At 42.2% G+C, this 25,863-nt stretch overlaps 1 protein-coding gene across 1 annotated transcript in view; it reads right to left on the bottom strand.

The window, feature by feature from the left end:
* Positions 1-15,716, bottom strand: part of Suz12 (SUZ12 polycomb repressive complex 2 subunit) — a 47,593-nt gene extending 31,877 nt beyond the window's left edge. The window contains exons 1-5 of the mRNA XM_048367357.1: positions 15,172-15,716; positions 12,716-12,762; positions 12,563-12,627; positions 7,219-7,287; positions 2,078-2,127 (exon numbers count right to left, since the gene is read on the bottom strand). Coding sequence (XP_048223314.1) covers positions 2,078-2,127; positions 7,219-7,287; positions 12,563-12,627; positions 12,716-12,762; positions 15,172-15,490 — 550 coding nt within the window. The 5' untranslated portion in view covers positions 15,491-15,716. The remainder of the gene's footprint in view (positions 1-2,077; positions 2,128-7,218; positions 7,288-12,562; positions 12,628-12,715; positions 12,763-15,171) is intronic.
* Positions 15,717-25,863: the final 10,147 nt, after the last annotated feature.

The following is a 25,863-nucleotide window of genomic DNA, read 5'->3' as shown; positions in this document are numbered from 1 at the left end:
TAAAACATTATTCTAGGGGCTGGGGATATAGCCTAGTGGCAAGAGTGCCTGCCTCGGATACACGAGGCCCTAGGTTCGATTCCCCAGCACCACATATACAGAAAACGGCCAGAAGCGGCGCTGTGGCTCAAGTGGCAGAGTGCTAGCCTTGAGCGGGAAGAAGCCAGGGACAGTGCTCAGGCCCTGAGTCCAAGGCCCAGGACTGGCCAAAAAAATAAATAAATAAAAAATAAAACATTATTCTAGGGAATAGAGGGGCTGCAAGTTATGTGAATGACCAGGAAAGGTAATAGATCTGGTTCTAATTCTTCTGAAGTTCTACTAATTTCTTATCTTCTACTAATTGTGATGGTAAATCACTTTCAGAAAACAGAACTATTAACAGTTTATTTCCTTATTTACTTTAATAGCATGAAGAAAAAGGAAAAACTTTCCACATTTTGTCAGGTAGACAAGGGGAAAATTTTTAAACTTTTTAAAAAAAAAACTTAATGAAGATATAATTTCAGTGGTAAGTTAGTATGTCTTATAAGTCCCTGGAAACAAATGGCTAGTGAAACTATAAAAAACAAATTATAACTTTGTAAAGTAATAGAATCTATGTGCTGTAGAGGTGCCAAAGAAAAAACCAAGTACAGATATTTTTTAAAAGTAAGGATTCTGTTATACAATTCTAAATAAAAAACAGTATGTTCTGCGGGTTACTTCTGTATAAAAATAAGGCAAAGAAAACCTTATTTGATGTAGTCACCAACAGATGTCCTATAACAATCACTCTCACTCTAAATTTTGTTTCTTCCTATTTATTCTTCCATTATTTAATGGGAACCAACTCGGCATGTTACTAGTAAAAGTTTTCACTGTTCCTTGATAATTCGAACATAAACACAAATTTAACATTGGCATTTTATCCACTTTGCAAACTGTAACTTTCTCCAGCATTCATTGAGCTGTTAATAAAAGTCCATGGCTGGACACCTGACATACAAATAACATCACACTGATAGTACTGACTATTTTAGTAGTTTTGTTTACTTTGTGTGCCAGTACTGGGAACTGAATTCAGGGCTTGGTGCTGTCCCTTAGCTTTTCCACTCAAGTTGGTAACTCTACCACTTGCACAGCAAACTCTACTTCCATGTTTCTTTCTTTCTTTTGGCCAGTCCTGAGGCTTGACCTCAGAGCCTGGGCACTGTCCCTGAGCATTTGTCTCAAGGTTAGCACTATACCAGTTGAGTCACAACTCCACTTCTGTGGCTTCTGACTTTTTCTGTGTACGTGGTACTTGTTGTAGCAAGTAGAGCTGATTCCATCTTGATTAGGAAAACATGGTAGGAAATGTTGGAGGCAGTAGATTAGGTCAACCTGACCCCAAAATTCTGCTTCTGTAAATGGCTTGTTGCTTGCTCTACCCACTGCGTCAACCTCCTACATCTGTGTCACGCTTGCTAGTTTGTTGCCTGCTCTGCCCCCTGCATCAAGCCCCTACATCTGAGCTATGCTTTTACCTTTATGAACCCCAATTTGAGGCCTGCTTGGGATCACGGTGGCAGCTCCTGAGTCTGCCCTGTGTCCCTGGCCGGTCACGGGCTGCTGTTCACTGTCGCCATTCAGCTCCGGAGCCTGTGCTGCATCCCTGGCCAGTCAGTTTGCTTTAGGCATCCCAAATAAACCCATCTTTTTGCTTGAGACTGTCTTTGATTGGTAGACTCTTGGAGGGACGGAGAATCACCTCCCACGAATCCCATAATATTTCTAACTCTGTAACAATACTGAGGAATCAAACCCAGGGCTTTATGTATGCTAGGCAAGCACTCTACCATTAAGCCACATTCCCAGCCGCAGTTAAAAAATTTTTTTAACATCTATAACTTGTTCAAAAAGCATCAAAAGCATCATCAGAGAACTAGGGGTATAGCTTAATGGCAAAGCAGTTACTAAGTTAAAGAGATGCCAAGGGTTCCATCTCCAGCAATGGGTACGTACGCGCACACACACACATTTAGTAAAAAAAATAACTGAATAAAACTGAACAAAATAAGGTCAAAATCAGCATCTTCTTTGTTAAAGTACATACCATTTTTGTGGAAGAAACCAGTAAATGTAAGCTGCAGATGAGCAGACAAGCTAAATGAAACAAAAAAGGTTATCATTTAATGCTCTAGAATAGCCTAAACTTCATAACACTGAAATCAAAGTTACTCCAGCTAATTTATAAACATTTGATTTTCTCCCATTTTTCCTTTATTTTTAGGAGAAAGGGTCTCACTATGTGGCCCAGGCTAGCCTGGAATTTGAGATCCTCAGTTACAAAGCCCATCTTTGATATTTCTTAGTGTGTGTTTCAATCCTGGGGGGTCTTGAACTAGGGTCTGGGACTGTCCTAGAACTTTTTCTTTTGCTCCTGAGCCACACCTCCATTTCCAGCTTTTTCGCGATTAATTTGAGATGAGTCTTGTGTTTTCCCGTTCAGGCTGGCTATGATCTGAAATCCTGAGTAGCTAGGATTACAGGCATGAGCTGCCCAGTGATTTTTCTCATTCTTGTTTTGTTGTTTTTTTTGCCAGTCCTGGGGCTTGGACTCAGGGCCTGAGCACTGTCCCTGGCTTCTTTCTGCTCAAGGCTAGCACTCTGCCACTTGAGCCACAGCGCCACTTCTGGCCGTTTTCTAGATATGTGGTGCTGGGGAATAGAACCCAGGGCTTCATGTATACGAGGCGAGCTCTCTTGCTACTAGGCCATATTCCCAGCCCGATTTTTCTCATTCTTAAGTGCTGCCTGGTATCCAAAGTATGTACTTTAAAATAATCAAAAAGTTCCCATAATTCACAAAAAATACAAAAAAATTTAAAGGAGTTAAGAAAAAAGCATACCATCAAAAAGGTGAGATAGTTTGCTATGCTTAATGTCAAAGTATAAATGGAAGATATGTCTCCCAACTTCACAAAAATTAATACTGATAAGGATAGCACTGAAGCATGCAAAGGTGTTTGAATTTTTTTTTTTTTTTGCCAGTCCTGGGACTTGGGCTCAGGGCCTAAATAGTGTCCCTGGCTTCTTTTTGCTTAAGCACTCTACCACTTGAGCTACAGCACCACTTCTGGCCTTTTCTATATATGTGGTGCTGAGGAATTGAACTCAGGGCTTCATGTATATGAGTCAAGCACTCTTGCCATTAGGCCATATTCCCAGCCCATGTTTGAATATTTTTTTTTTGCCAGTCCTGGGCCTTGGACTCAGGGCCTGAGCACTGTCCCTGGCTTCCTTTTGCTCAAGGCTAGCACTCTGCCACTTGAGCCACAGCGCCACTTCTGGCCATTTTCTGTATATGTGGTGCTGGGGAATTGAACCCAGGGCCTCATGTATACGAGGCAAGCTCTCTTGCCACTAGGCCATATCCCCAGCCCATGTTTGAATATTTTTTAAACAAAGAAAATTTGACCTTCCTAAAAATGATGCAGAAAATCCTCACTTTACATTTCAATTAGGAGTGAAAGACACAACTTCAAATCTGCTATAATTTGTGATTTGTTTTCAAAATACAATTTTTTCTTTCAGCCTTAGAAGCAATAGAAAAGAAAAAGGAGTCACCTCTGTAATCCTTAACTATATATATATATATATATATTTTTTTTTTTTTTTGGCCAGTCCTGGGCCTTGGACTCAGGGCCTGAGCACTGTCCCTGGCTTCTTCCCGCTCAAGGCTAGCACTCTGCCACTTGAGCCACAGCGCCGCTTCTGGCCGTTTTCTGTATATGTGGTGCTGGGGAATCGAACCTAGGGCCTCGTGTATATGAGGCAGGCACTCTTGCCACTAGGCCATATCCCCAGCCCTGTAATCCTTAACTATAGGCGACTGAAAATTAAAGGATAGCATTTTGAGGCCAGCTCAGGCAATATCCAGCAAAAACCAGGTCTAGAGGTGTGGCTCAAGTTCTACAGCATTCCCATTCACCCCAGCCCTTAGCCACAAAGCCAGTGAGACAGAGCAGCAGCTCAAAAATCCAGTATTACCATTATGTATCTAAAACCAAACAACTACTAAACAAACGTAAAAAGGGCTAGAATAGACCTATCAGTGGATCATAGTAGCTCAACAGCTATGTACACATGATTACATAAGACAAGGATAAGCAAAAACAACTCAAGGAGGACACAGGAGGATTATATTGTTGACATTACGTTTAATGTTCTAGTTGAATTTCCTTTGACGTACCCTATGTGGTTACTGTATATGATTTTGGTACACTGGATATTGTATATATGCCTACCTGAACTAGGGAAGAGAAAGAAAAATGAGGGTATAACAGATATCACAAGAAATGTACTCACTACCTTATTATGTAACTACGCCCTTTGCACAACACCTTGTCAATAAAATTTAATTAATAAATAAAAAAATCCAGTATTAGCCAAAAGCTGGTGGCGCTCATACCTGTAATCCTAACTACTGAGATCTGAGGATCAGAATTCAAAGCTACTCCAGGCCGGAAATTCTACCAGACTCTCATCTACAATAAACTACCAAAAGGCCAGAAGAGTTATAGCTCAAGTGGTAGAGCATTAACATTGAGCTTTTTAAAAAGCTCAGGGACAACAGCACCCAGGCTCTAAATTCAAGCCCTAGGACTGTCAAAAAAAAAAGAAAAGAAAAGAAAAACCTCCAATAACACACACAAAAAGGCATCAATGAGTGATTCTTTCGTTTTTAAAAAGTAGTTTTGATAACTTGAATGATATATATTAGGATGAGATAAATAGCAAAGAGCTTTTACACTACAAGTCAATAAGCTGATTTGTTACAAGCCTTTGAAGTGTTTCACAGAGAGTAACATAGTCATTCATGGTGCTGTTTTATTAAATGGTTTCCATGAGCTGAAGGTGAAGCATGTGCTTGGCATGAGAGCCCCTGACATCCAAACCTAGCACCAAACAACAAGCACACTACTCACTGATGATACAGTAAGTACTTAAAAATCAGTTGTGCGAGAGTTACTTAGGAAAAAGTCTTTTTTTTTTTTTTTTTGCCAGTCCTGGGGCTTGGACTCAGGGCCTGAGCACTGTCCCTGGCTTCTTTTTGCTCAAGGCTAGCACTCTGCCACTTGAGCCACAGCGCCACTTCTGGCCATTTTCTGTATATGTGGTGCTGGGGAATCGAACCCAGGGCCTCATGTATATGAGGCAGGCACTCTTGCCACTAGGCCATATCCCCAGCCCTAGGAAAAATTCTTGACTTCAGTGTTTCTATCCTGGTTTTGGTTATGATCCCCTTGAAAGCCTTTGCAGAGTCCAGTTTAAGATAGGCACCAATGGCTCACGCCTGTAATCCTAGCTACTTGTAAATTCAAGAACTATGTAACACAATTTGAAGCCAATCTTGGACTTTAACAAAGTCCATGATACTTATATCTCCAATTAACCACTAAAAAGCCAGAGGTAGAGCTGTGGCTCAAGTTGTAGAGCACCATCCTTGTGCAAAAAAATGCTACAGGAGAGGGGAGTTCAAGCCCCTACACCAGCCAAGGGAAGGGGGGAAAAGCACAATGTGAAAGCTGCTCAGTGGGATAGAGCACTTACTAAAAATTCACAAGGTCCTAAACTGGGGGCAGGGGTGATACAGAGAATCTATAGTTCTATGTTGTCTCTAAACGTTGACAAGCATAAATACATGTTCTCATTTCTCTTTACAGTAATATTGAACTTACTTTAGTTTACATGGCAAAGGATAATACAAGCATATTATTTGGAGTGAGAATATATTAAACTAGTCGGAATGGGGGCTGCAAATTCTAGTGGTAGAGTGCTTGCCTCGTATACATGAAGCCCTAGGTTCAATTCCTCAGCACCACATATATAGAAAACGGCCAGAAGTGGAGGCTGTGGCTCAGGTGGAAAAGTGCTAGCCTTGAGCAAAAAGAAGCCATGGACAGTGCTCAGGCCCTGAGTCCAAGTCCCAGGACGGCAAAAAAAAAAAAAAAAAATTAATTAAAATAAAAAAAGTAAACTAGTCAGAATACCTAGAGATTAGTTCAGGTTATATATTTGAAAACTCAGAATAAGTACACTCTGGCCGAAGTGTATAAAATTCTTATCATGTGAGAGCAATATCAAATATAAAATCATGAGCCTGGAAATATGGCCTAGTGGCAAGAGTACTTGCCTCGTATACATGAAGCCCTAGGTTCAATTCCTCAGTACCATATATATAGATATAGTTATAGATATAGATATAGAAAAGGCCAGAACTGGCACTGTGGCTCAAGGTGGCAGAGTGCTAGCCTTGAGCAAAAAGAAGCCAGGGACAGTGCTCAGGCCTGAGTTCAAGCCTCAGGACTGGCCAAAAAAAAAAAAAAATCATGAGTATTTTGCCTGAGGGGCAAATAAGAAAAATAAAAACATTAAAAAAAAAAAAAAGCTGTTAGCATTCTCCTATTTGTGAATAATTACTAGAAAGGCTATATGTAAAGCACCTATCACATGTTAACGGTACCATAAATGGAGTTTCACTTCCTCCTTAAATGAGATAGTAGGAATAAGACTGTACAAATTACAAATTTTAATTCAAAAATGCCAGAACTGGAAATACAGATAGATAATAAATCCAAACAGTGAGTTTCCCTCATGTTGAACATGTTCAAACTGAGGCTTAAGAATGTTATCTAGGGGCTGGGAATATGGCCTAGTGGCAAGAGTGCTTGATTCGTATACATGAAGTCCTGGGTTCAATTCCCCAGCACCACATATATAGAAAATGGCCAGAAGTGGCACTGTGGCTCAAGTGGCAAAGTGCTATCTTTGAGCAAAGAGAAGCCAGGGACAGTGCTCGGGCCCTGAGTCCAAGGCCCAGGACTAGCAAAAAAAAAAAAAAAAAAAAGAATGTTATCTAGGGCTTGGAATATGGCTTAGTGGTAGAGTGCTTGCCTACCATGCATGAAACCCTGGGTTCCATTCGTCAACAGCACTAAAACAAAAAAGCCAGAAGTGGCGCTTTGGCTCCAATGGTAGAGCAAAAGCTTAGGGACAGTACCTAGGCCCTGAGTTCAAGTCCCAGGATTGGGGGTAAAAAAAAGAATTATCTATAGAAGGTTTAGGAAAAGCTTGACCTCTAGACTTTTCTAATTCCTGACAATATTGAGGTGACTGTTAAGGAAATTAACGCTATTAATTTTCTTCTTTCCTCAAATGTATTGTTTAATGAAAACTTTTAAGTTATCTTACCTATGAGATTCTTGCTCTCCTTTCATTTTCTCTACTTTTGATAACATGTCATCGACCTTAAATGCTTTCCTGGAAGAAACAGATAAAATAATCACTTAGTTCAACTGGGAAAAAACACAAATTACATTTTACTGTCACTAATAGGCAAGATGGAAAGTTGATGTTTTTTGGGTTTTTTTTTGGCCAGTCCTGGGGCTTGGACTCAGAGCCTGAGCACTGTCCCTGGCTTCTTTTTGCTCAAGGCTAGCACTCTGCCACTTGGGCCACAGCGCCACTTCTGGCCATTTTCTGTATATGTGGTGCTGGGGAATCTAACCCAGGGCCTCATGTATATGAAGCAGGCACTCTTGCCACTAGGCCATATCCCCAGCCCCGGAAAGTTGATGTTTTTAATGAGTAAATTATAAATGGTTATCCACAACAATGAGTATTACTGAGAAATGTTACAATGGCCTTTAAGCTGAATAAAAAACTCAGCTTTTCCATTTGTAATTCTTTTGTAATTATCTAAAATCAGTGACTTCTTGATATCTCTAAATATAGATGTGTATCTATTTGTTATCAACATTTGAAAGCTAGATAAAGCCTGTCCAGCATGGCTCACTCCAGTAATTCTAGATATTCAAGACCCTAAGATCAGAGGATCAGTTTGAAGCCAATCTAGGGCAGAAAAGTCCATCACACTCTTATCTCCAATTAATCACCTGAAAACTGGAAGTAAAGTGCGCTGTGCCTCAAAGTGCTAGAGAGCTAGCCTTGAGCAAAATGCTCAGTGACAGCACCCAGGCCCTGAGCTCAAGCACCAGGACTAATCACCCCCCCCTCCAAAAAAAGCTAGCAAATATTTTATTTCTCCTGCTAGACTGTAAGGAATGAAATTACTTTTTTGTGTGGGGACTAGTTTTAAGGCTTTCACTCAGAGTCTAGTTAGTTGCTACCCCTTAATTGTTTTCAGTAAAGGATGGTAATACTCTACAACTTTAGCCATAGCTTGCTCCACTTCCAGCTTTTTGATGGCTAATTGGAGGTAAGAGACTCACTTTCTTCCACAGGTAGGCTTCCAATCTCCATATTGAGATCTCAGCCTCATGAGTGGCTGGTATTAGACATGAGCCACTGGTGCCAGGTGATGACTGTCATTGAGCATATAGTATTTGGCACAGTGCCTTAGTGTTGGCTGGTCTTTAAACATTTATTTAACTAAGCCAAACAAATATAAATTATTTACATTCTGTATAAGCAACTCAATAAATATGCACTAGCAATATACATAAATGGAGACTGAGAATGTGGCTTAGTGGTAGAGTGCTCACCTAGCATGCATGAAGTCCTAAGTTTGATTCCTCAGTACCACATATACAAAAAAAGCCAGAAGTGGCGCTGTGGCTAGCCTTGAGCAAAAAAGAAGCTCAGAGACAGCACCCAGGCCCTGAGTTCAAGCCCTAGCACTGGCCAAAAAAAACCCAAAATACACATAAATAGATACTCTACAATGTATCTAAAGCTCATAAGGCATCTTCAGGGCTGGGAATGTGGCTTAGCAGTAGAGTGCTCGCCTTGCATGCATGAAGCCCTGAGTTTGATTCCTCAGCACCACATAAGCAGAAAAAGCTGGAAATGGTGCTATGGCTCAAGTGGTAGAGTGTTAGCCTTGAGCAAAAAGAAGCCAAGGACAGAGCTCAGGCCCTGAGTTCAAGCCCTAGAACTGGCCTATATATATATATATATATATATATATATATATATATATATATATATATACACACACACACACATATATATATATGACATCTTCAGAAGTTATTAGCAAGAGCTTCAAGTTAAATGAAATGTTACACCAAAAAGTTAAAAAATAAATCAGGAAAAAGTTGTGGTTGTACATATCCATCAAAAATAATGAAATTACCTATCGGCTTTTAAATTATTTTCCTCCCTCCCTCCCTTCCATTCATGCTGGTCCTGGGTACTGTCCTTCAGCTTCTTTGCTCAAGGCTAGTGCTCTACCACTTGTGACCACTTTTGGCTTTTATGGTCCTTAATTGGAGAGGAGTCTCCTAAACTTTCCTGCCCAGGCTTAAAATCAAGATCTTCAGAACTCAGTCTCTTGAGTAGCTAGGATTTACAGGCATGAGCCACCAGCACCCTGCAGAGTACAATCCCCAGGACTGGCAAAAAAATAACTTTCATTCCATAGAACATAATAAGAATGGCAATACAAGAACAGAATAAGGATAGCAATATATTTGTAATCTCCACAGGTAAAAAAAAAGAGAAGAAAAAAAAAAATGAACCTTTTTTTTTGGTAGTCCTGAGGCTTGAACTCAGGGCCTGGGCACTGACCCCAGCCTCTTTTGCTTCAAGGCTAGGCACTCTACTGCTTGAGTCACAGCACTTCTGGCTTTTCCTGTTTATGCGGTACTGAGGAATCGAACCCAGGGCTTCATGCATGCTAGGCAAGCATTCAACCACTAAACCACATTCCCATCCCCACTGATCTTTTGCACAAGGAAAGTGCTTTACCACTTGAGCAACAACTCCACTTTCAGTTTTTCTGTAGTATACTAGAAATAAGTCTCATGGACTTTCCTGCCTGGGTTGGTTTTGAATTGTGATCCCCAGATCTCAACCTCCTGAGTAACAAGGAATACAGGAGTGAGTCACTGGGTACCTGTACACTATCCCTGAGCCTCATCTTGGAAAAAGCTAACCAAGAGTAGAAGGACCCCAGTTCAAGGCCCAGTACCTGCACGAAAAACAAACAAAAAATAATAATAAAAAACCCACAACAGTACTGTACTTCAGACAATAAGGCAGAGTTATCAAATGGTCACCAAAAGGGGCTGGGAATATGGCCTAGTGGTAAAGTGCTCGCCCACACACATGAAGCCCTGGGTTCAATTCCTCAGCACCACACATACAGAAAAAGCCAGAAATGGCGCTGTGGCTCAAGTGGTAGAGTGCTAGCCTTGAGCAAAAAGAAGCCAGGGACAGTGCTCAGGCCCTGAGTCCCAAGCGCCAGGACTGGCAAAGAAACAAACAACAAATGGTCACCAAAAAAGAGAATGAAGCCATCGGGACACCAATGGCTTACACTTGTGGGAACACTGTGGTTACAGGAGCCTGGGCAGAAGTTTGTGATAGCTAGGTATAGTGATAAGTCCCTGTAATCTTAAGTATGTGGGAGGCTGAAACTGGAAGGATCAAGGTAAGGCAGAAAAATCCAGTAGAGCCTGGGGCACAGTGGCAAGCATGGGCACCATGTGGGCCCTATCTCAAAAATAAGTCAGTGGAAGTCAGGCCCTGGTGGCTCAGGGCCTGACTGTAGTAACCCTAGCTACTCAGGAGGCTAAGGTCTGAGGATTGTGGTTCAAAGCAAGCCAGGGCAGGAAAAGCCTATGAAGCTAACCTTCAATTAACCTCAAAATGATAGAAACAGAGCTGTGGCTCAAGTGGTAGAGTACTACCTTTGAACAAAAGACTCCAGGCCTGGAGTTCAAGCCCTATTGCCAGCAAGGGGGGGGGGGGGGGGGGTTGGCGGGGTTCACGCAGATGGACAAGAGAAAACAAGCCCCAGTGGATGACTTCTGTAATCCTAGCTACTCACAAGGCTATCTCAGTTCCAGGGTCCAGAAAGTCTGCTAGATTGCATCTCCTAAATAATCAGCAAAAAACAAGGCTGAAGATATACAAGTTAGAGTGCGCCAAGTGAGCAAGCAAGCCAAAGCAAGAAGCTCTGAGTTCAAAGTTTAGTACAACAAAACACAACAAAAACAGAGAATAATTAAAATATTAAGAGTTCAGGTGGCTGATGCCTATAACCTCGCTACTCAGGAGGCTGAGATCTGAGGCTCAAAGAAGAGAGGTAAGGCAAGAAAGTCCATAGACTTATTTTTTGGTCACTCATGGGATTTGAACTCAGGGCCTGGGCAGTATCCCTGAGCTCTTTTGCTCAAGGCTAGGGCTCTTCTACTTTGAACCACAGCACCACTTCTGGTTGGTTTTCCAGTGGTTAACTGGAGATAAGAGTCTCAGGGAAGCTGGGAGCAGGTAGCTCATACTTATAATAGGCGGCTCATACTTTTTAATAATGGTAGCTACTCAGAAGGCTGAGATCTAAGGAGTGCAGTTCAAAGCTGGCCCTAACTGGGGCAAAAGTCCAGGAAACTCTTAACTCCAATTAATCACCAAAAAAAGCCAGAAGTGGAGCTGTAGTTCAAGTGGTAAAATGCTAGCCTTGAACAAAAAAGCTCAGGGGCAACACCCAAGCCCTGAGTTCAAGCCCCAGGACCAGTACCAAATTTAAAACAAAAAAATCTGAAACTTTGTTCACTTTACACTTGGCTAGGTGCTACATATCACACAGCAAAAATAAGTTCTTAACACATACTCCAGATCCTGTTTTAAGACTAGAAGATTATGGTACCTTGAATTTTTATACTCTCTCTCCTATTGACTTCCAAAGTATTTTCCTTCAGTAGGAATCATGTATGATATCAAATGAAACTTTCTAGATCTATACTATGGAAGCTATTTACTAGACATGTTTTTTTTTTGTTGTTCGTTTGTTTTTTGTGGCCAGTCCTGGGCCTTGGACTCAGGGCCTGAGCACTGTCCCTGGCTTCTTCTTGCTCAAGACTAGCACTCTGCCACTTGAGCCACAGCGCCACTTCTGGCCAGTTTCTGTATATGTGGTGCTGGGGAATTGAACCCAGGGCCTCATGTATAGGAGGCAAGCACTCTTGCCACTAGGCCATACCCCAGCCCCTACTAGACATGTTTTAAAGTAACTATTAGATCCCATGTATCAATGTTACCCTGAGCTCTTTAGTAATTATTTAATCATTTAAATCCTAGACTTCTACCAAACCTGAAAATAGCAACAAAAAATCAAATATGAATCAAATCACTTTTCACTTCATTATTAAACTATCCCAATGGGGGAGAGAAGAAAAACCTAGTAACAAAACAGGAATTCACAAAATAATATTAAAAATTGTAACAAATTTGCCAGGTGCTGGTGGCTCATACCTATAATCCTAGCTACTCAGGAGGCTGAGATCTGAGGATTTGAGAGTCTTATCTCCAATTAACCATCTGAAAACTAGAAGTGAAACTGTGGCTCAAAGTGGTAGAGCACTAACCTTGAACAAGAAAGTTCAGGGACAGGGCCCAGGCCCTACAGTCAAGCCCATGTATATGTAATATATATGTATGTGTGTATATATGTGTATATATCTCAAATTCAACTAGTCTTTCACTTGTTTTCATATTTTCTTTAATAGTACTTTAAGACAAAATTTTTAAGTAGTTTAATATATCTAAAGTAAGATTCATAAAAATATACCTTTTGATGTTCGTTCTGGAGTTTCGATGAGACATGTAAGTAAGAGTTCTGTGCAAAAAGATTGGCTGTAATAAAGTCGAAAAAATATTAAAATTAAATACATGTTAAGCTGTAAGAATGAAATAATATTGATGAATTCCGCTGACTACTTACTGCTATGAGATTTCGAGTTCGAAGAAATCTATAGATCTGTGTTGGTTCTAGACAACAGAAAACAAAATCTATGTATCATCCAAATGTACAAACTTGTCAGGAAACTATCAACCTAATCCATGCCAGCCCAAGCTATACCCAATGTAAACTGCTAGAACTAGGGTACTAAATATTTTTTATCAAGAAAAATCATTATGCACAGTAATATCAAAAGACATTCAACTATGACATACATTCACAAAAGTTCATTTGCATTAAAGCTCTCAATAATCTTGTCAAGAAATTGTTCTAAGGCAGCCACTGTTACTGCACATGACTCAAGAGCAATAGTTACATTAACTTTCTTAAGCTATTTGTCATCCATCTTCCAGAAAAAAATAACTGAAAGAAGTAGCTGTCAACAAAGTAACTCTTAAGGCCAAACAAAATGAGATTTCTCTTTTTAACTGATCATTTAAAAATCTTGTTTAGCCACCAAGCAAAATGGAATAAAACCAGCCAGGCCCTGATGACTCATGCCAGTAATCCTACTACTCGGGAGGTGGAGATCTGAGAATAGCAGTTAAAGGCAGCCAAGGCAGAAAAGTCCTTGACTCTTATCTCCAATTAATCACACACAAAAAAAAAATCCGGAAGTAGAGCTGTGCTCCAGGGGTAGAGCCTTTAGCAAAAAAAAAAAAAAAAAAAAAAGCTCAGGGGCAGTGTCCAGACCTTGAGTTCAGGCCTGCGCACTCACATAGATAGGCAGGCACACATGAGGAATAAAACCATTCATTTCCAGACATTATAATATAGATATGATTAAAGCTGACACTATAAATTCATTCTTTTGAGTATTTAATTCTAGCAATTTCATGTATCTTGCTCAATGTAAACACTGCCTCTACTATATTCTTTGTACAACGACAGAGTCCAAAAAGTCTTTTTAATGCTTACAGTTGCTAAAAAATTTCTTATAAGGGACTTACTTAGGTTAAAGTTGGAACTATATCCACATACCTTCGTGCCAGGGATATTTAATGAGCTACTATTATCATGTTTTACAGAAATCCATATCATGTGAATTAGCTATATATTTAATAATTATATTAAAGCATCCCAACTTGCCAGCAACTAAGATCAATATCAGAATAATCAAGTTGCTTCCGGACCAGATCTAGCTCTTAGTGACAACTGGCTTCTCCCAGATGGACTCATTAGAAAATAAGTAGTTAAAACCTTCCAGGTGGATTTATTTTCCCATAACATTTGCAAAGTTTTATATTTCCACTTAATCTTCAGTTAGTTTTAGTTTCAAATTCAACTAAAAGATGAGATGTTTTAGCAGCAGTACAAACAAGAATGTTTATGTTTATGATTCCAGTTCTCCACACTTTCAACTAAAGCTTTCTCAGATTTTTTTCAATGTTTTAGGCAAAAGAAAATTTGAATCCCTCTGAAACAGGTTCAATATTGATTTCAATAAAAATTAAAGTTCCTCCATTAAATTCCAATCAGTGAGAAAGGAGGGGTTTTAAACAATTTAGTTTGTCTTTTGCACGCACAGCTGATACCGTGCCCTTAACATATGCCACAGTAATATTGTAAATAAAGACATTGGGCAGTAGAACTGAATTTTATTCAAGTTTCCCAAAGACACTTATATAAGCTCGCCCGAATTATAGCATCCACACAAAAGCAAGAAAAGAATCTGGGTGGAACTTTAAGTAAAGAACAGTTACGAGTACGAGTATTTATAGTTGGGAAGTTGTTTGTGAATTCTATTGTTTGTTTCCAGGCATCTTGTTCCCTTCCCTTTTACAAACAAGCAAGTCATAGTTTCCAAGCAGAATCTCAGGTAAAAAAGCGTCCGGGAAATTAAGACCGAACTCTCGGGTCGCGTGTACACGGCGTCGCGGGCCCACCCTCGGCCTCAGTCTACGCAGCCCTAAAATGGGTTGGACGGATTTGAAAGGTCTGAAAAGCAGCGAGAGGTGCCATGTTAACGTGCAGCAGCACACGAGTTCGCTAGCACCCAAGCTACACGGCTTGATGATGACCGTTCCCTCCGCTTTTCCGCCCTCAAACCCCTCAACATCTACAACCAGAACCCCGGGACTTCTCCAATCCTGGAGGCACGAAAGAAAACAAGAACTCCTCCAGGGTCGGACTGCACTTCGTCTCCACCGTCACCTCTCCTCGGTGGAACGTGGGGTCCCGGGAGCCGAGCTTCTCCAGAGGGGCGAACCCAGGGCCCCAGGGCCCCGGCCCCCGCCCCGGCAGACTCGGATCTACCCCGCTTCCCCTTCCACCTCGCCCTAAGGCCCCAATCGGCGGGTCCCGGGAGTTGCGTCCTCCCTCCGCCCCCAAAGCAAGTGAACTCCCAGGAGCCGGGGTGGGGGGGTTGGGGATGAAGGGGAACCGGCGGACCGTCCCGTCCCCGATCGCCCCGGGTGGGCAACCGCGCGCGCACTCACTCTCAAAGGCCTGGAGGAAAAGCTCGTGGTCAGCCTGGACGTGCTCCATTTTCGGCTTCTTCACCGGTAACACCGCGGCCCCCGCCGCTGCCGCCGCCGCTGTCGCCGCCGCTGCCGCCGCCGCCGCCGCGGAGGAGGAGGAGGAGGAGGCCGAGTAACCGCCGCCGCCGCCGCCGCCTCCACCGCCCCCGCCTCCGGATTTGCCGCCCGACGCCGTCGCGGCCGCCACCGCCGCCGAACCCCCGAAGCCGCTTCCCCCGGACCCCGCGCTGGGCCCCGAGCCGCCCCCTCCCCCACCGCCGTGCTTCTGAGGCGCCATCGCGGTTCCTGCCTCCTCCCCCCGCCAGCTACCCGCCGGGCGGCCCCGGAGAGTAAGCGTCTGCAACGCCGCCCGCTCGCCCCAGCAGCCTCCGGCGGACCGAGGGGGGAAGGAGGAGAGAGGGGAGGAGAGGGGAAGGGAAGGGAGGAGGAGAGGAGGGAAGGAGGGAGGAAAAAAAAGTGTCTCCCCGGAGCCCCGCTCTGCTTCGGAGGCCGCTCACCCTACCCTGGCCTCGCTCCGCCCACTTCCCCGCCCGGCGCTCTGATTGGTCGGCGGGAGCGCGCGCCGCCCGGCAGCTCAGCTCGTTGGCCCACGGATTCCCCCGTCAGTCACGCGGAGGCGCTTCTTACCCAGGCGTGGCTTGGTTGGCCCGTGCGCGCTGCCGATCGCGGGCCCGGCCGCCTCTTTGAACTGAATTCGCGGGAAAATTAGGGGTCGGAGCGGCCTTCCTGCTGGCCCGGTGCATTGTGGGGAGAGAGGGACCTTAGGAGCTGCGTTCGGAAGCCGTTTCTCGCCTTCCGAGCATCGTCAGTCGCCGCCCCCGGGGCGTGGGGGGGGGGGGGGAGGAGGGGTTGCAGGACTTGTGTGGGAGGTGCTGGCGTCCGAGGGTGTCTGTGGATGGAGGGGCGTCTTTTTAATGAAGGGAGATCCTTTACGGATCATCGAGTCTCTGAAGACTCAGGAAGGGGGCTTGCTTGGGGAAGGCGGGGGTCTCCGGTGTCCATGGTCGGGGTCGCAGCCCTACTGTGGCGGTGGTCGGCGTCCCCTGTGCCCTGGGCCGACACGTGCCCCAGGCCACCCGTGGCCGAGTCGAAGCTCTCCTGTCCCGGTCCGTCCCTCCCACCCCCCACCCCCAGCACTGCCCGGGGCAGGCGCTGCGACCGGCTCGGACACTCCTGGCCTCCGCCCTGGGCAGTTGTGTCTTAGCAACGCTTCGTTGGAGGGTGTTGCGGGGAGCTTCGGAATCCTTAGCGAGAAGCGTGGTGGCTTGTCAACGTGACGGGTTCAAAGTATTGATACCTTCCCCTTCCCCTGCACACGCACACACACACGCGCGAGACGAAGTGGGTGTGGAAGTACGGACTCCTGCGGATTCATTCATTTTCTGCTCAAAAACTCGGGAGGGCGAAAAGCTCGATGCATAGGCCCAAATCAGGTCGAGGTTTGGTGCCAAGTGGACGAGTTAACGTGGATCAAAGATTGGACTTGCGGGTTAGACGGAATGATCTCTCCCGGGATGGTCTTCCAGCTCAAATCCTATATCCCATTGGAAGTGACAAAGAAACATTCCCTTCTCCGAAATCTTTGGCTGCAAAAGCCGAACCCTTTCTCTTTGGGTTCTTAGAGGGGACTGCCACAACTGTTTACAAAAAAGGTCTTTGGAATGGTTATTCAGTTTGTTTGCCAGAGTAGTTATCTTTGAAATGGTTATTTAAATATCTAAAGTGCTGATTGTATCTTAACATTTGCCCCAGCACAGTTTCACATATGTTTGCAGCTCAAATAAATTTGGCATTTCAAGGAGATCTGCAATTAGGTATACTTTCCTTGTCTGAAACTAAGTATACTTGTTAACTGTTTTTAAAGGATAGCCTATATTTGACACGAAGAAAACGTTGAGAATCCTTTCTAGTTTGTTTTACTATTGTCTTTCCCTCTACAAAATAGGTGTTTTCAAGATTACTTACCACTATAAAAATAGAGCAATGAAACCTGTTGAAATGGTTTTGGAAAGGCAGAAGAGGGGTGAGATTAAAAGGGGTGAGATTGATTGGAATACATTGTTAACATGTGAAAAGGTAATGAGATCTCCTGTGTAATGTAAGGTACTTCAAAAAAAATTTTTTTTATTTCTGCTGTAAGCCCCCTCTGATTAATACCACCCACAGAGGCTTGTAAGGTTTTTTGTTTTTGCTTTCTCATCTTCAGCTTTATACTAGATAGAAATGTGATTTAATCAATTCAATCAAGGTCTGTAGAGTTAAAGTCTAAGCAAGACACAGAATATCAAGTTATAAACCAGAATACTAATTTATTAACCCCAAAGATAACCAGCAAAATACCTACATTCGATCATTTGTCAAGGTTTTTCCGTTTGGATGGAGAAGGAGGGGTTGGAAGGAACAAATAGACTCAAACGTTTAAAAAAAAGTGATCACAAACTTGAGGAAAAGAGAAATAGATCTGAAAGATTTGTCTTGTTCTTAAATGGAAAGTATTGTATAGACACGCACATTTACCCTAGCCAACCAGCATTGATCAAGAAAAAGTTAATAATGCTATGAGAGAAGCAGAAATAACAAATTCTCACTTGTGAAATCTTTTTTTCCAATGAATAATGATTTTATTTAAATCTTCAACCAATTAGTTGAAATTTCCTAAAATCTCTTAAGGGGCATGGAATGTATTTCCATACACACATACAATGTACCCCATCAAGCTTACCATCTCCTGTCTTTCTCATTCATCCCTTCCCCACTCACTTTCGAATTCTTTAGGATTTATGAAGAATATACACCAAAACAAAATCTTGGCTGGGAATATGGCTTAGTGGTAGAGTGCTTGCCTACCATGCATGAAGGGTTCAATTCCTCAGTACCACATAAACAGAAAAAGCTAGAAGTGATGCTGAGACTCAAGTGGTAGAGTGCTAGCTTTGAGCTAAAAAACTCAGGGATAGCACCCAGGTCCAGAGTTCAAGCCCCACAACTGACCAAAACAAAAAAAAAAAAAAAAAAAACCAAAACACTTTTTACCCCTGACAAAATTAAGGAATTATTTTAGTTACATAATTTTTCTAAGGGTTTTATTTGGATGATCTTGCCTTCATACCATATCTAGAACGGAACTAGAAACCCTTAAAAAGCAAAGAGTAGTGGGATACTGGGTGTCTCATGCCTGTGACCAGGCCCTGAGTTCAAGCCCCAGAACCAGCAAAAACAAAAAACTTCTGTGGTATAGCTTGTTTTGTTTTGGTCAACGGTGGGAAGAAAATAGATCTGTTAAGAAATTTGCACCAGGTCTGTGGTGGAGCTAGGATTTTAAACCAGATTATCCATCTCCTGAAAGCCCCGTGTTGGACCATCATGCCACAGAACTAGTTTTAGAGATGTAACATGTATGTCCTTTCTAGGTTAAGAAAGATAAGTAAATATCGCCAGTTTGAATATTCATCAACATCAATATAAATGCGTTTGCCAAAAAATAACTATCATACTCTGTCTCATTTTTTAAAAATTTTTTGCCAGTAGTGGGGCTTGAACTCAGGACCTGGGCCCCGTCCCTGAACTCTTTTGCTCAAGGCAGCACTCCACCACTTCTGAGTCACAGTGCCACTTCTGTTTTTTGAGTGGTTAATTGAAGATAAGAGTCTCCAGGGGACTTTTCTGCATGGGCTGGCTTCAAACTCTGATCCTCAGATCTCAGCCTCTTGAGTAGCTAGGATTACAGGTGTAAGCCACAGGTGCCAGATAATGTCCTTTAGCTTTTTTGCTCAAAACTGGAGCTATACCACTTGAGCCTGACCTCTACTTCCACGTTTCTTTTTTTCTGGTTAATTGGAGATAAGAATCTCATAGACTTTTCTGCCCTGGATCTCTGGGCAGAACTGCAGTCCTCAGATCTTAGCCTCCAGAGTAGCTAGGATAACAGGTTTGAGCCACGAACACCAGTTTCCAGTCTCCTGTTTACTTGTACAATGTCTTTCTTTACTCCATTTACCCTCACGACTTCAGATCAGTCAAGTGCACAGATTGTTAAAAAATGCCCATAAGTGCTATAGCAAAGAAAAATGTTTGCCATACTTTGAGTAAACTAGATGACTATATTTGCTGGTAAGTTCTAAAATATAATTGAATGATATTTTTAAAACATGAATGTCCCCCAGGCAAAAATAATAATGACCTGCCTAACAAAACTTGGTGTGAAGAGACAGGTTTCAACAGGCCTATTTGAAACATAAAACCAAATGCTTACTCATTTTTGTTTCCTTTGGGAAAGAAAAACCTAAAAACCATAGAATATTCCTGTGTATTATGGGGTTTTCATAATAAATCACTGATGGTGTATGTGTTTACCTAGAGTTAACTAGATATAAGGGTGCATGTAAGCCATAGTTAGAGTCCCTGGGGAAAGAAGAAACTTGACACTAATAACCAGAGGGAAAACAAAACACCTGAACCAAAATGGAAATATTTAAGCTTGAATTTGGAGATATCTACATATGGAGACAGCTATTATGCCCACTTTTGAAAATGGCAAAAATTGGTTTATGTTTAATCCTAAACAAAAGTGAGCTGATAATTTGTTGAATGAGCATATGTTGTAGCCATAGAAAAATCATATAAACAGTAAAGTTAGTTACAACCCTTTGTTCCCCCACTTAACATATGTGTAACTAAACCTCAGAGAGATTAAATCACACACACACACATACACCATTTCACAGCTTGTAAGGGGAAGAGCTGGGAATTAAAGGCAGTTACGGGGGGTGGGGGGGTGGGGGGAGGGCTGGGCTCAGAAGCCTAGGTGTTTTCCATTATCAACAGGAAGGTATGTTAGAAATCCTAGCATTTCAAGATGTTCCTTCAAGGAGAAGGCAAAGTTGTACATCACTGCTTATTTTCAATAAAAATCCTTTGAAATTCATTTGAAATAAATAAAGAAATAAATAAAAACCACCACATTACACTGTGTTGTCTTCCACAATCTGATAATGAGAAACATTAAGTGGGAAAAAAAAAGAAACAAAAAGTGTATTCTACGATATCTTCATCTCAGAATGTGAGATCATTAGGGGAACAAAAAACCTATGCTAAAGATAATTAAGATCACTTTATTTCACAGTATAGATGAAAAAGCCCATTCTGCATACACAGATGGCCCACACTTTGTGGTTCATGATTTGTGTTTTGTTTCTTGTTGAGGGGTCTTTAGCTTCCCTAAGGAAGGATCCATCTCTGAGCTACTATCTTTAGCTCTGGTCTCTGATTTACCTTTGATGATGTCTCAATGTTATGATGATGCAAAAGGTATCTGCAGGGGCTGGGAATATGGCCTAGTGGCAAGAGTGCTTGCCTCGTATACATGAGGCCCTGGGTTCGATTCCTCAGCACCACATATACAGAAAATGGCCAGAAGTGGCGCTGTGGCTCAAGTGGCAGAGTGCTAGCATTGAGCAAAAAAGAAGCCAGGGACAGTGCTCAGGCCCTGAGTTCACGGCCTAGGACTGGCAAAAAAAAAAAAAGGTATCTGCATTCAGTCGAAATCATACTTGGAAGTTTGAATTTTGATGTTTGCGGGGGCTGTTACTCTGCAATAGGATGCTAGTGGGGCTAGACAGTTTCAGGAATCCATCACACCTGTTTTGCTGAGTGACTGTAAGGGAAAACAACGAGCACCCCTTTTCTTTTCAGTACCAATGCTGGATCTTGCACTTGAGACACACCTCCACTTCTGGCTTTTTGCTGGTTGACTGGAGATAGGAATCATACAGACTTTTCTACTTGGGCTATCTTTGGACCCTGATCACAGATTTTAGCCTTCTGAGTAGCCACGATTACAAGTGTAAGCCACTAGTACCCAAACAGCTCATAAGCACTGCCTTTCTAAACTAGGTTATTGGTATTAAGCATATTTTTTTGACGATGATTTTGAATTACCACAGGTTTACCAGGATGTAACCCCACTGGAAATCAAGGATCATCTGTATATCCCATGCATGCCTTGTCTTAAATTTAGTCGCTCTGCCATTACTTGGTGGTGGTGTGAGTGTGTGCGTGTGTATGTGTGGTGGTACAAGTATTTGATCTCAGCTTACAAGGCTGGGCTTTTTACCCCTTGAGCCACACCTCCAGCCCTGATACTTCTTTTTATACACCCAAGGAAAATGGGCCTCAGAGTTTCAAGTCATCTTTCAATATCACAGGAGATAAAGTATATACTGAGAGAGAATTTTGGGGGCTGTTTATGAAAGAGACGTCTAATTCCATGTTCTTGAGATGTTTCATGTGCTTCAAACAAACAACAGAAAAACCCACAAACAAAAAATTCACCTTATTGTATTTAAGATATTAGTTCACACTATTTAGTAGAAGTACATCCTGGGGAAACATTTTCATTATTCCAGTTTGAACACCTTTTTAATTTTTTTTATATTCATGGCAGCTGGGCTTGGTGGCTTACACCTGCAGTTCTAGCTAATGGGATGCTAAAGGCAAGAAGATAATGGGAATTTAGGATTTTGAGACCTGCCTGAAAAGTATAGGGAAACTCTTGAAAGTCTATCAAGAGCAAGGAGAAGAAGGTGAGGGAGAAAGAGGCACGACAGGGGTGGGGGGCGGGGGGGGAGAGGTGGGAGAGGATTCATACTAGCTAGTTCCTATTTGTTCATCTGTAGGAAGTTTCCCTCAGCCTATAGTGATGTGAAATTAGCTGTGAATCCATGGAAAGATCGTCATTCCATGTTCTCTGCAATGATCATTCTATTTTTTTTTTAACCAGTCCTGAAGCTTGAACTCAAGGCCTAACCACTGTCTCTGAGCCTCTTTTGCTCAAGGCTAGCACTTTCTACTTGAGTCACAGCTTCACTTCCAGGTTTTTCTGTTTATGTGGTACTGAGGAACCAAACCCAGGGCTTCATGCATGCTAGGCAAACACTCTACCACTAAGCCACATTCCCAGTCCTCTGAACTAATTTTTATGAAAAGTATCTGAAAATAACTTATTCATGTGCTCAGTTCAAGAAAGGTGCTACCTTCATGAGGACGTTCTCTGAGGAGACTACAGAATATTTAATGGCTGTTTTTGAAAGAATAGCACAGGGTTTATATGTTGCCTCTTGCATAATCTGTGCTCAGTGTGCCTGGAAGAATTCCTTAAAATTATAAAAGTATTTAATACTAGAATTCAGAATTTTGTGACCACTTTTTATTGCAGAGCCACTGTACAAAGAGGTAATGATTGCTGTACTTTTAGAGATTCCAGAGCAAATTAACACATAAAGACAATGAATTTTACTATCTTATTTTTGTGCCTATGTTGGAGCTTGAACTCAGGCCCTGTGCACTGTCCTTTTAGCTTTTTCACTTAAGGCTGGTGCTCTACCACTTCAAATACTTGAGTTCCACTTCTGTGAAGTTTGTTGTTGTTGTTGTTGTTTTGTTCTTTTCTTTTTTCCTGGTAGTTAATTAGAGATAAGAGTCTCAAGGACTTTTTTGCCTGGGCTGGCCTCAAACTGCAATTCTCACTCACTCAGCCTTCTAAATAGCTAGGATTACAGGCATGAGACCAGCAACCTCTAATTATTTTTGTTTTGGTTTGTTTTGTTTTTTGCCAGTCCTGGGGCTTGAACTCAGGACCCGATCACTGTCCCTAGCTTCTTTGTTTGTTTGTTTTGTTTTTTGCCAGTCCTGGGCCTGGGCCTGAGCACTGTCCCTGGCTTCTTTTTGCTCAAGGTTAGCACTCTACCACTTGGGCCACAGCGCCACTTCCGGCTTTTTCTGTTTATGTGGTACTGAGGAATTGAACCCAGGGCTTCCAGGGCTTCATGTATATGAGGCAAGCACTTTACCACTAGGCCATATTCCCAGCCCAACCTCTAGTTATTTTGAATATCTTCCTGATCCATTGATAAAAAGCTTATTGATTCCATTAAGTAATATAGGAGGCTTAATGCTGCATTAGCAATTTTAGTATGTTTTATCCATTGCTATTTGTTTCTGGTTTTGTTTTTGAGATAGTCTTTCTAAGTAACCTCAGGCTGGCTTTTAGCCTTCAATTTGCCTGCCTCAGCCTTCCAAGTGCTGAGACCCACAAGTATGCACCACCATGCTCAGCATTCTCTTCCTTTTCTGTTTCATGTTCTTGCTTTTTGTATGGTGGTGGATTGAACCCATGGTCACACTTATGCTAACCATAAACATCCATTCTTACCACCGAGTTATACCTCCAGCATCCAATAGTATGTCCATAGCATCTCATATAGCCATACTTGAAAATACAATCCAGAAACAGCACCATATATGTTAATATTCCTGTACTTCTGATGCTTTCATACCTTGGAGAAATCCTTGGTGAGTTCATACTTAAGGGTAAGGGTGGGCATGTTACTTAGTAAGCCAGCAATTACATCCAAGGACATTTTTTTAACTGTATATTTTTTGTCTTCTTTTTTAGTACTGGGGATCAAACCCAGGACATTGTACTTGCTAGGCAAGCGCTTTGTCACTGAGCTACATCCCAGCCCCAAAGACATTTCTTGTAAAGTAAAAAAATAATAATTGGCTGAGACTGTGGTGTAGTGGTAGAGCACTGGCCTGACATATTTGAGTCCCTGGGTTTAATTCCCAGAACTGTAAAAAAATTAATTAGCCATCTTCACAATTAGCACACTTAGCTGGGAATATAGCCTAGTGGCAAGAGTGCTTGCCTCGTATACATGAAGCCTTGGGTTCAATTCCCCAGCACCACATATATAGAAAATGGCCAGAAGGGGGCTGGGGATATGGCCTAGTGGCAAGAGAGCTTGCCTCATATACATGAGGCCCTAGGTTCGATTCCCCAGCACCACATATACAGAAAAAAACGGCCAGAAGTGGCGCTGTGGCTCAAGTGGCAGAGTGCTAGCCTTGAGCAAAAAGAAGCCAGGGACAGTGCTCAGGCCCTGAGTCCAAGGCCCAGGACTGGCCAAAAAAAAAAAAAAAAAAAGGCCAGAAGTGGCGCTGTGGCTCAAGTGGCAGAGTACTAGCCTTGAGCAAAAAAAGAAAAAGAAAAAAAAAAAAAAAAAAGCCAGGTGCTCAGGCCCTGAGTTCAAGCTCCAGAACTGGCAAAAACAAACAAACAAAAAAAATTAGCACACTTTACCTCTATAGAACACTTTACCTCTAATGGTCTGTAAGGACAAAAGTGCAATACATAATAGAAAATCCTAACTAAAGCTGAGTGTGGTAGTGCACACCTGTAGTCCCAGGAGTCTGAGACAGGAAGATCACACCACCCCAGGAGTTCAAGGTCAGCCTGAGTAACACAGGAATAATAATAATAATAATAATAATAGCAAGGAAAGATTGGTAAAGGTTTTCCTTCAGACTCCCCCATCTGAAGTAGTCATTTGCTAGTCATTTTAGTAGTATTTTTAGCATTTCTTTTCTAAATGTTTATCACATTCAATAGTGTTTTGTATATTTAAATTTTGTTTTCTCCTGCTACACTGAGTGCCTCAAAGAAAGAAAATGTATATTATTCACTTAGTCATCCTCCTGTCCTCAACATATTGGTTTTGACTTGCCCCGGAGTTGATACTTACTATTTGCTTCAGTGAGCAAGCAAGCAATAAAGAGCTTCACACAGGGGAGCAACATAATCAGAACTGCTTTTGGAAGAGTACTCTGATTTCATTTTACTATGTTAGGGTTAGGGACCATGATTACTTTGGTCTTTTTTTTGTTGTTGTTGTTGTTGTTTTTGCCAGTCCTGAAGCTTGAACTCAGGGCCTGAGCACTGTCCCTTGCTTCTTTTCGCTCAAGACTGGCACTCTACCACTTGAGCTACAGCGCCACTTCCAGCCTTTTCTGTTTATGTGGTGCTAAAGAATCAAACCTGGTAGGCAAGCACTCTACCACTAAGTCATATTCCGAGCCCACCATAATTACTTTGAAGCAACAGTTTGCAAGAGATGGCTCATACTAGATTGCAAGAGTAAATAGTTAAATTTTCTGGAACTATGGAAGCTAGTTGGTGAAACACTATCATTATTATAAATTAGATTCTATAAAGTTGTAATTAAATAAATGAAATTAAAAACAAAGGTAGTACTCAAAACTCATGACTTCCAAATTAGTTTCTTGAATTTTACTATTACCTGAGATTATGCCCATATGATCTATATGTCTGAGACAAGTGCTAGCAGCTCATACCTATAATCCTAGCTATTCAGGAGGCTGAGCTCAGAGGATCAGGGTTCTGTCCAGTCAGCTCAGACAGGAAAGGTGGTGAGACTCTTATCCCCAATTAACCACCATAAAGCTTGAAGTGGAGTTGTGTGGATCAAATTTTACAGTGTCGGCCTTGAGCAAAAAAGCTAGGAGACAGTGCCCAGACCCTGAGTTCAAGATCTAGGAAATGTGTGCGTGCACGCGCGCACACACACACACACACACACACATAGATATAGATATGGTTGAGATATTAATATGATTTGCTACTGTGCATCTCTTCCCAATGCCACATTCTGTGCTGTAATGCTGGTAGCTCAAAATCAACTGTGATAGACATATTTATACTATGTAAATAGGCAAATGATCCAAATCAAAGCTTTTGCCTCCCCACCCCCTACCCAGGTAATTACCATTATTGGAAGTCAAAATTGACAAAAG

This window comes from Perognathus longimembris, chromosome 17, assembly GCF_023159225.1.
Source record: "Perognathus longimembris pacificus isolate PPM17 chromosome 17, ASM2315922v1, whole genome shotgun sequence".
Classification (NCBI taxonomy): domain Eukaryota; kingdom Metazoa; phylum Chordata; class Mammalia; order Rodentia; family Heteromyidae; genus Perognathus; species Perognathus longimembris.
The sequence above is the reverse complement of the archived record's forward strand: the minus strand, read 5'-3'. Positions and strand labels throughout refer to the sequence as shown.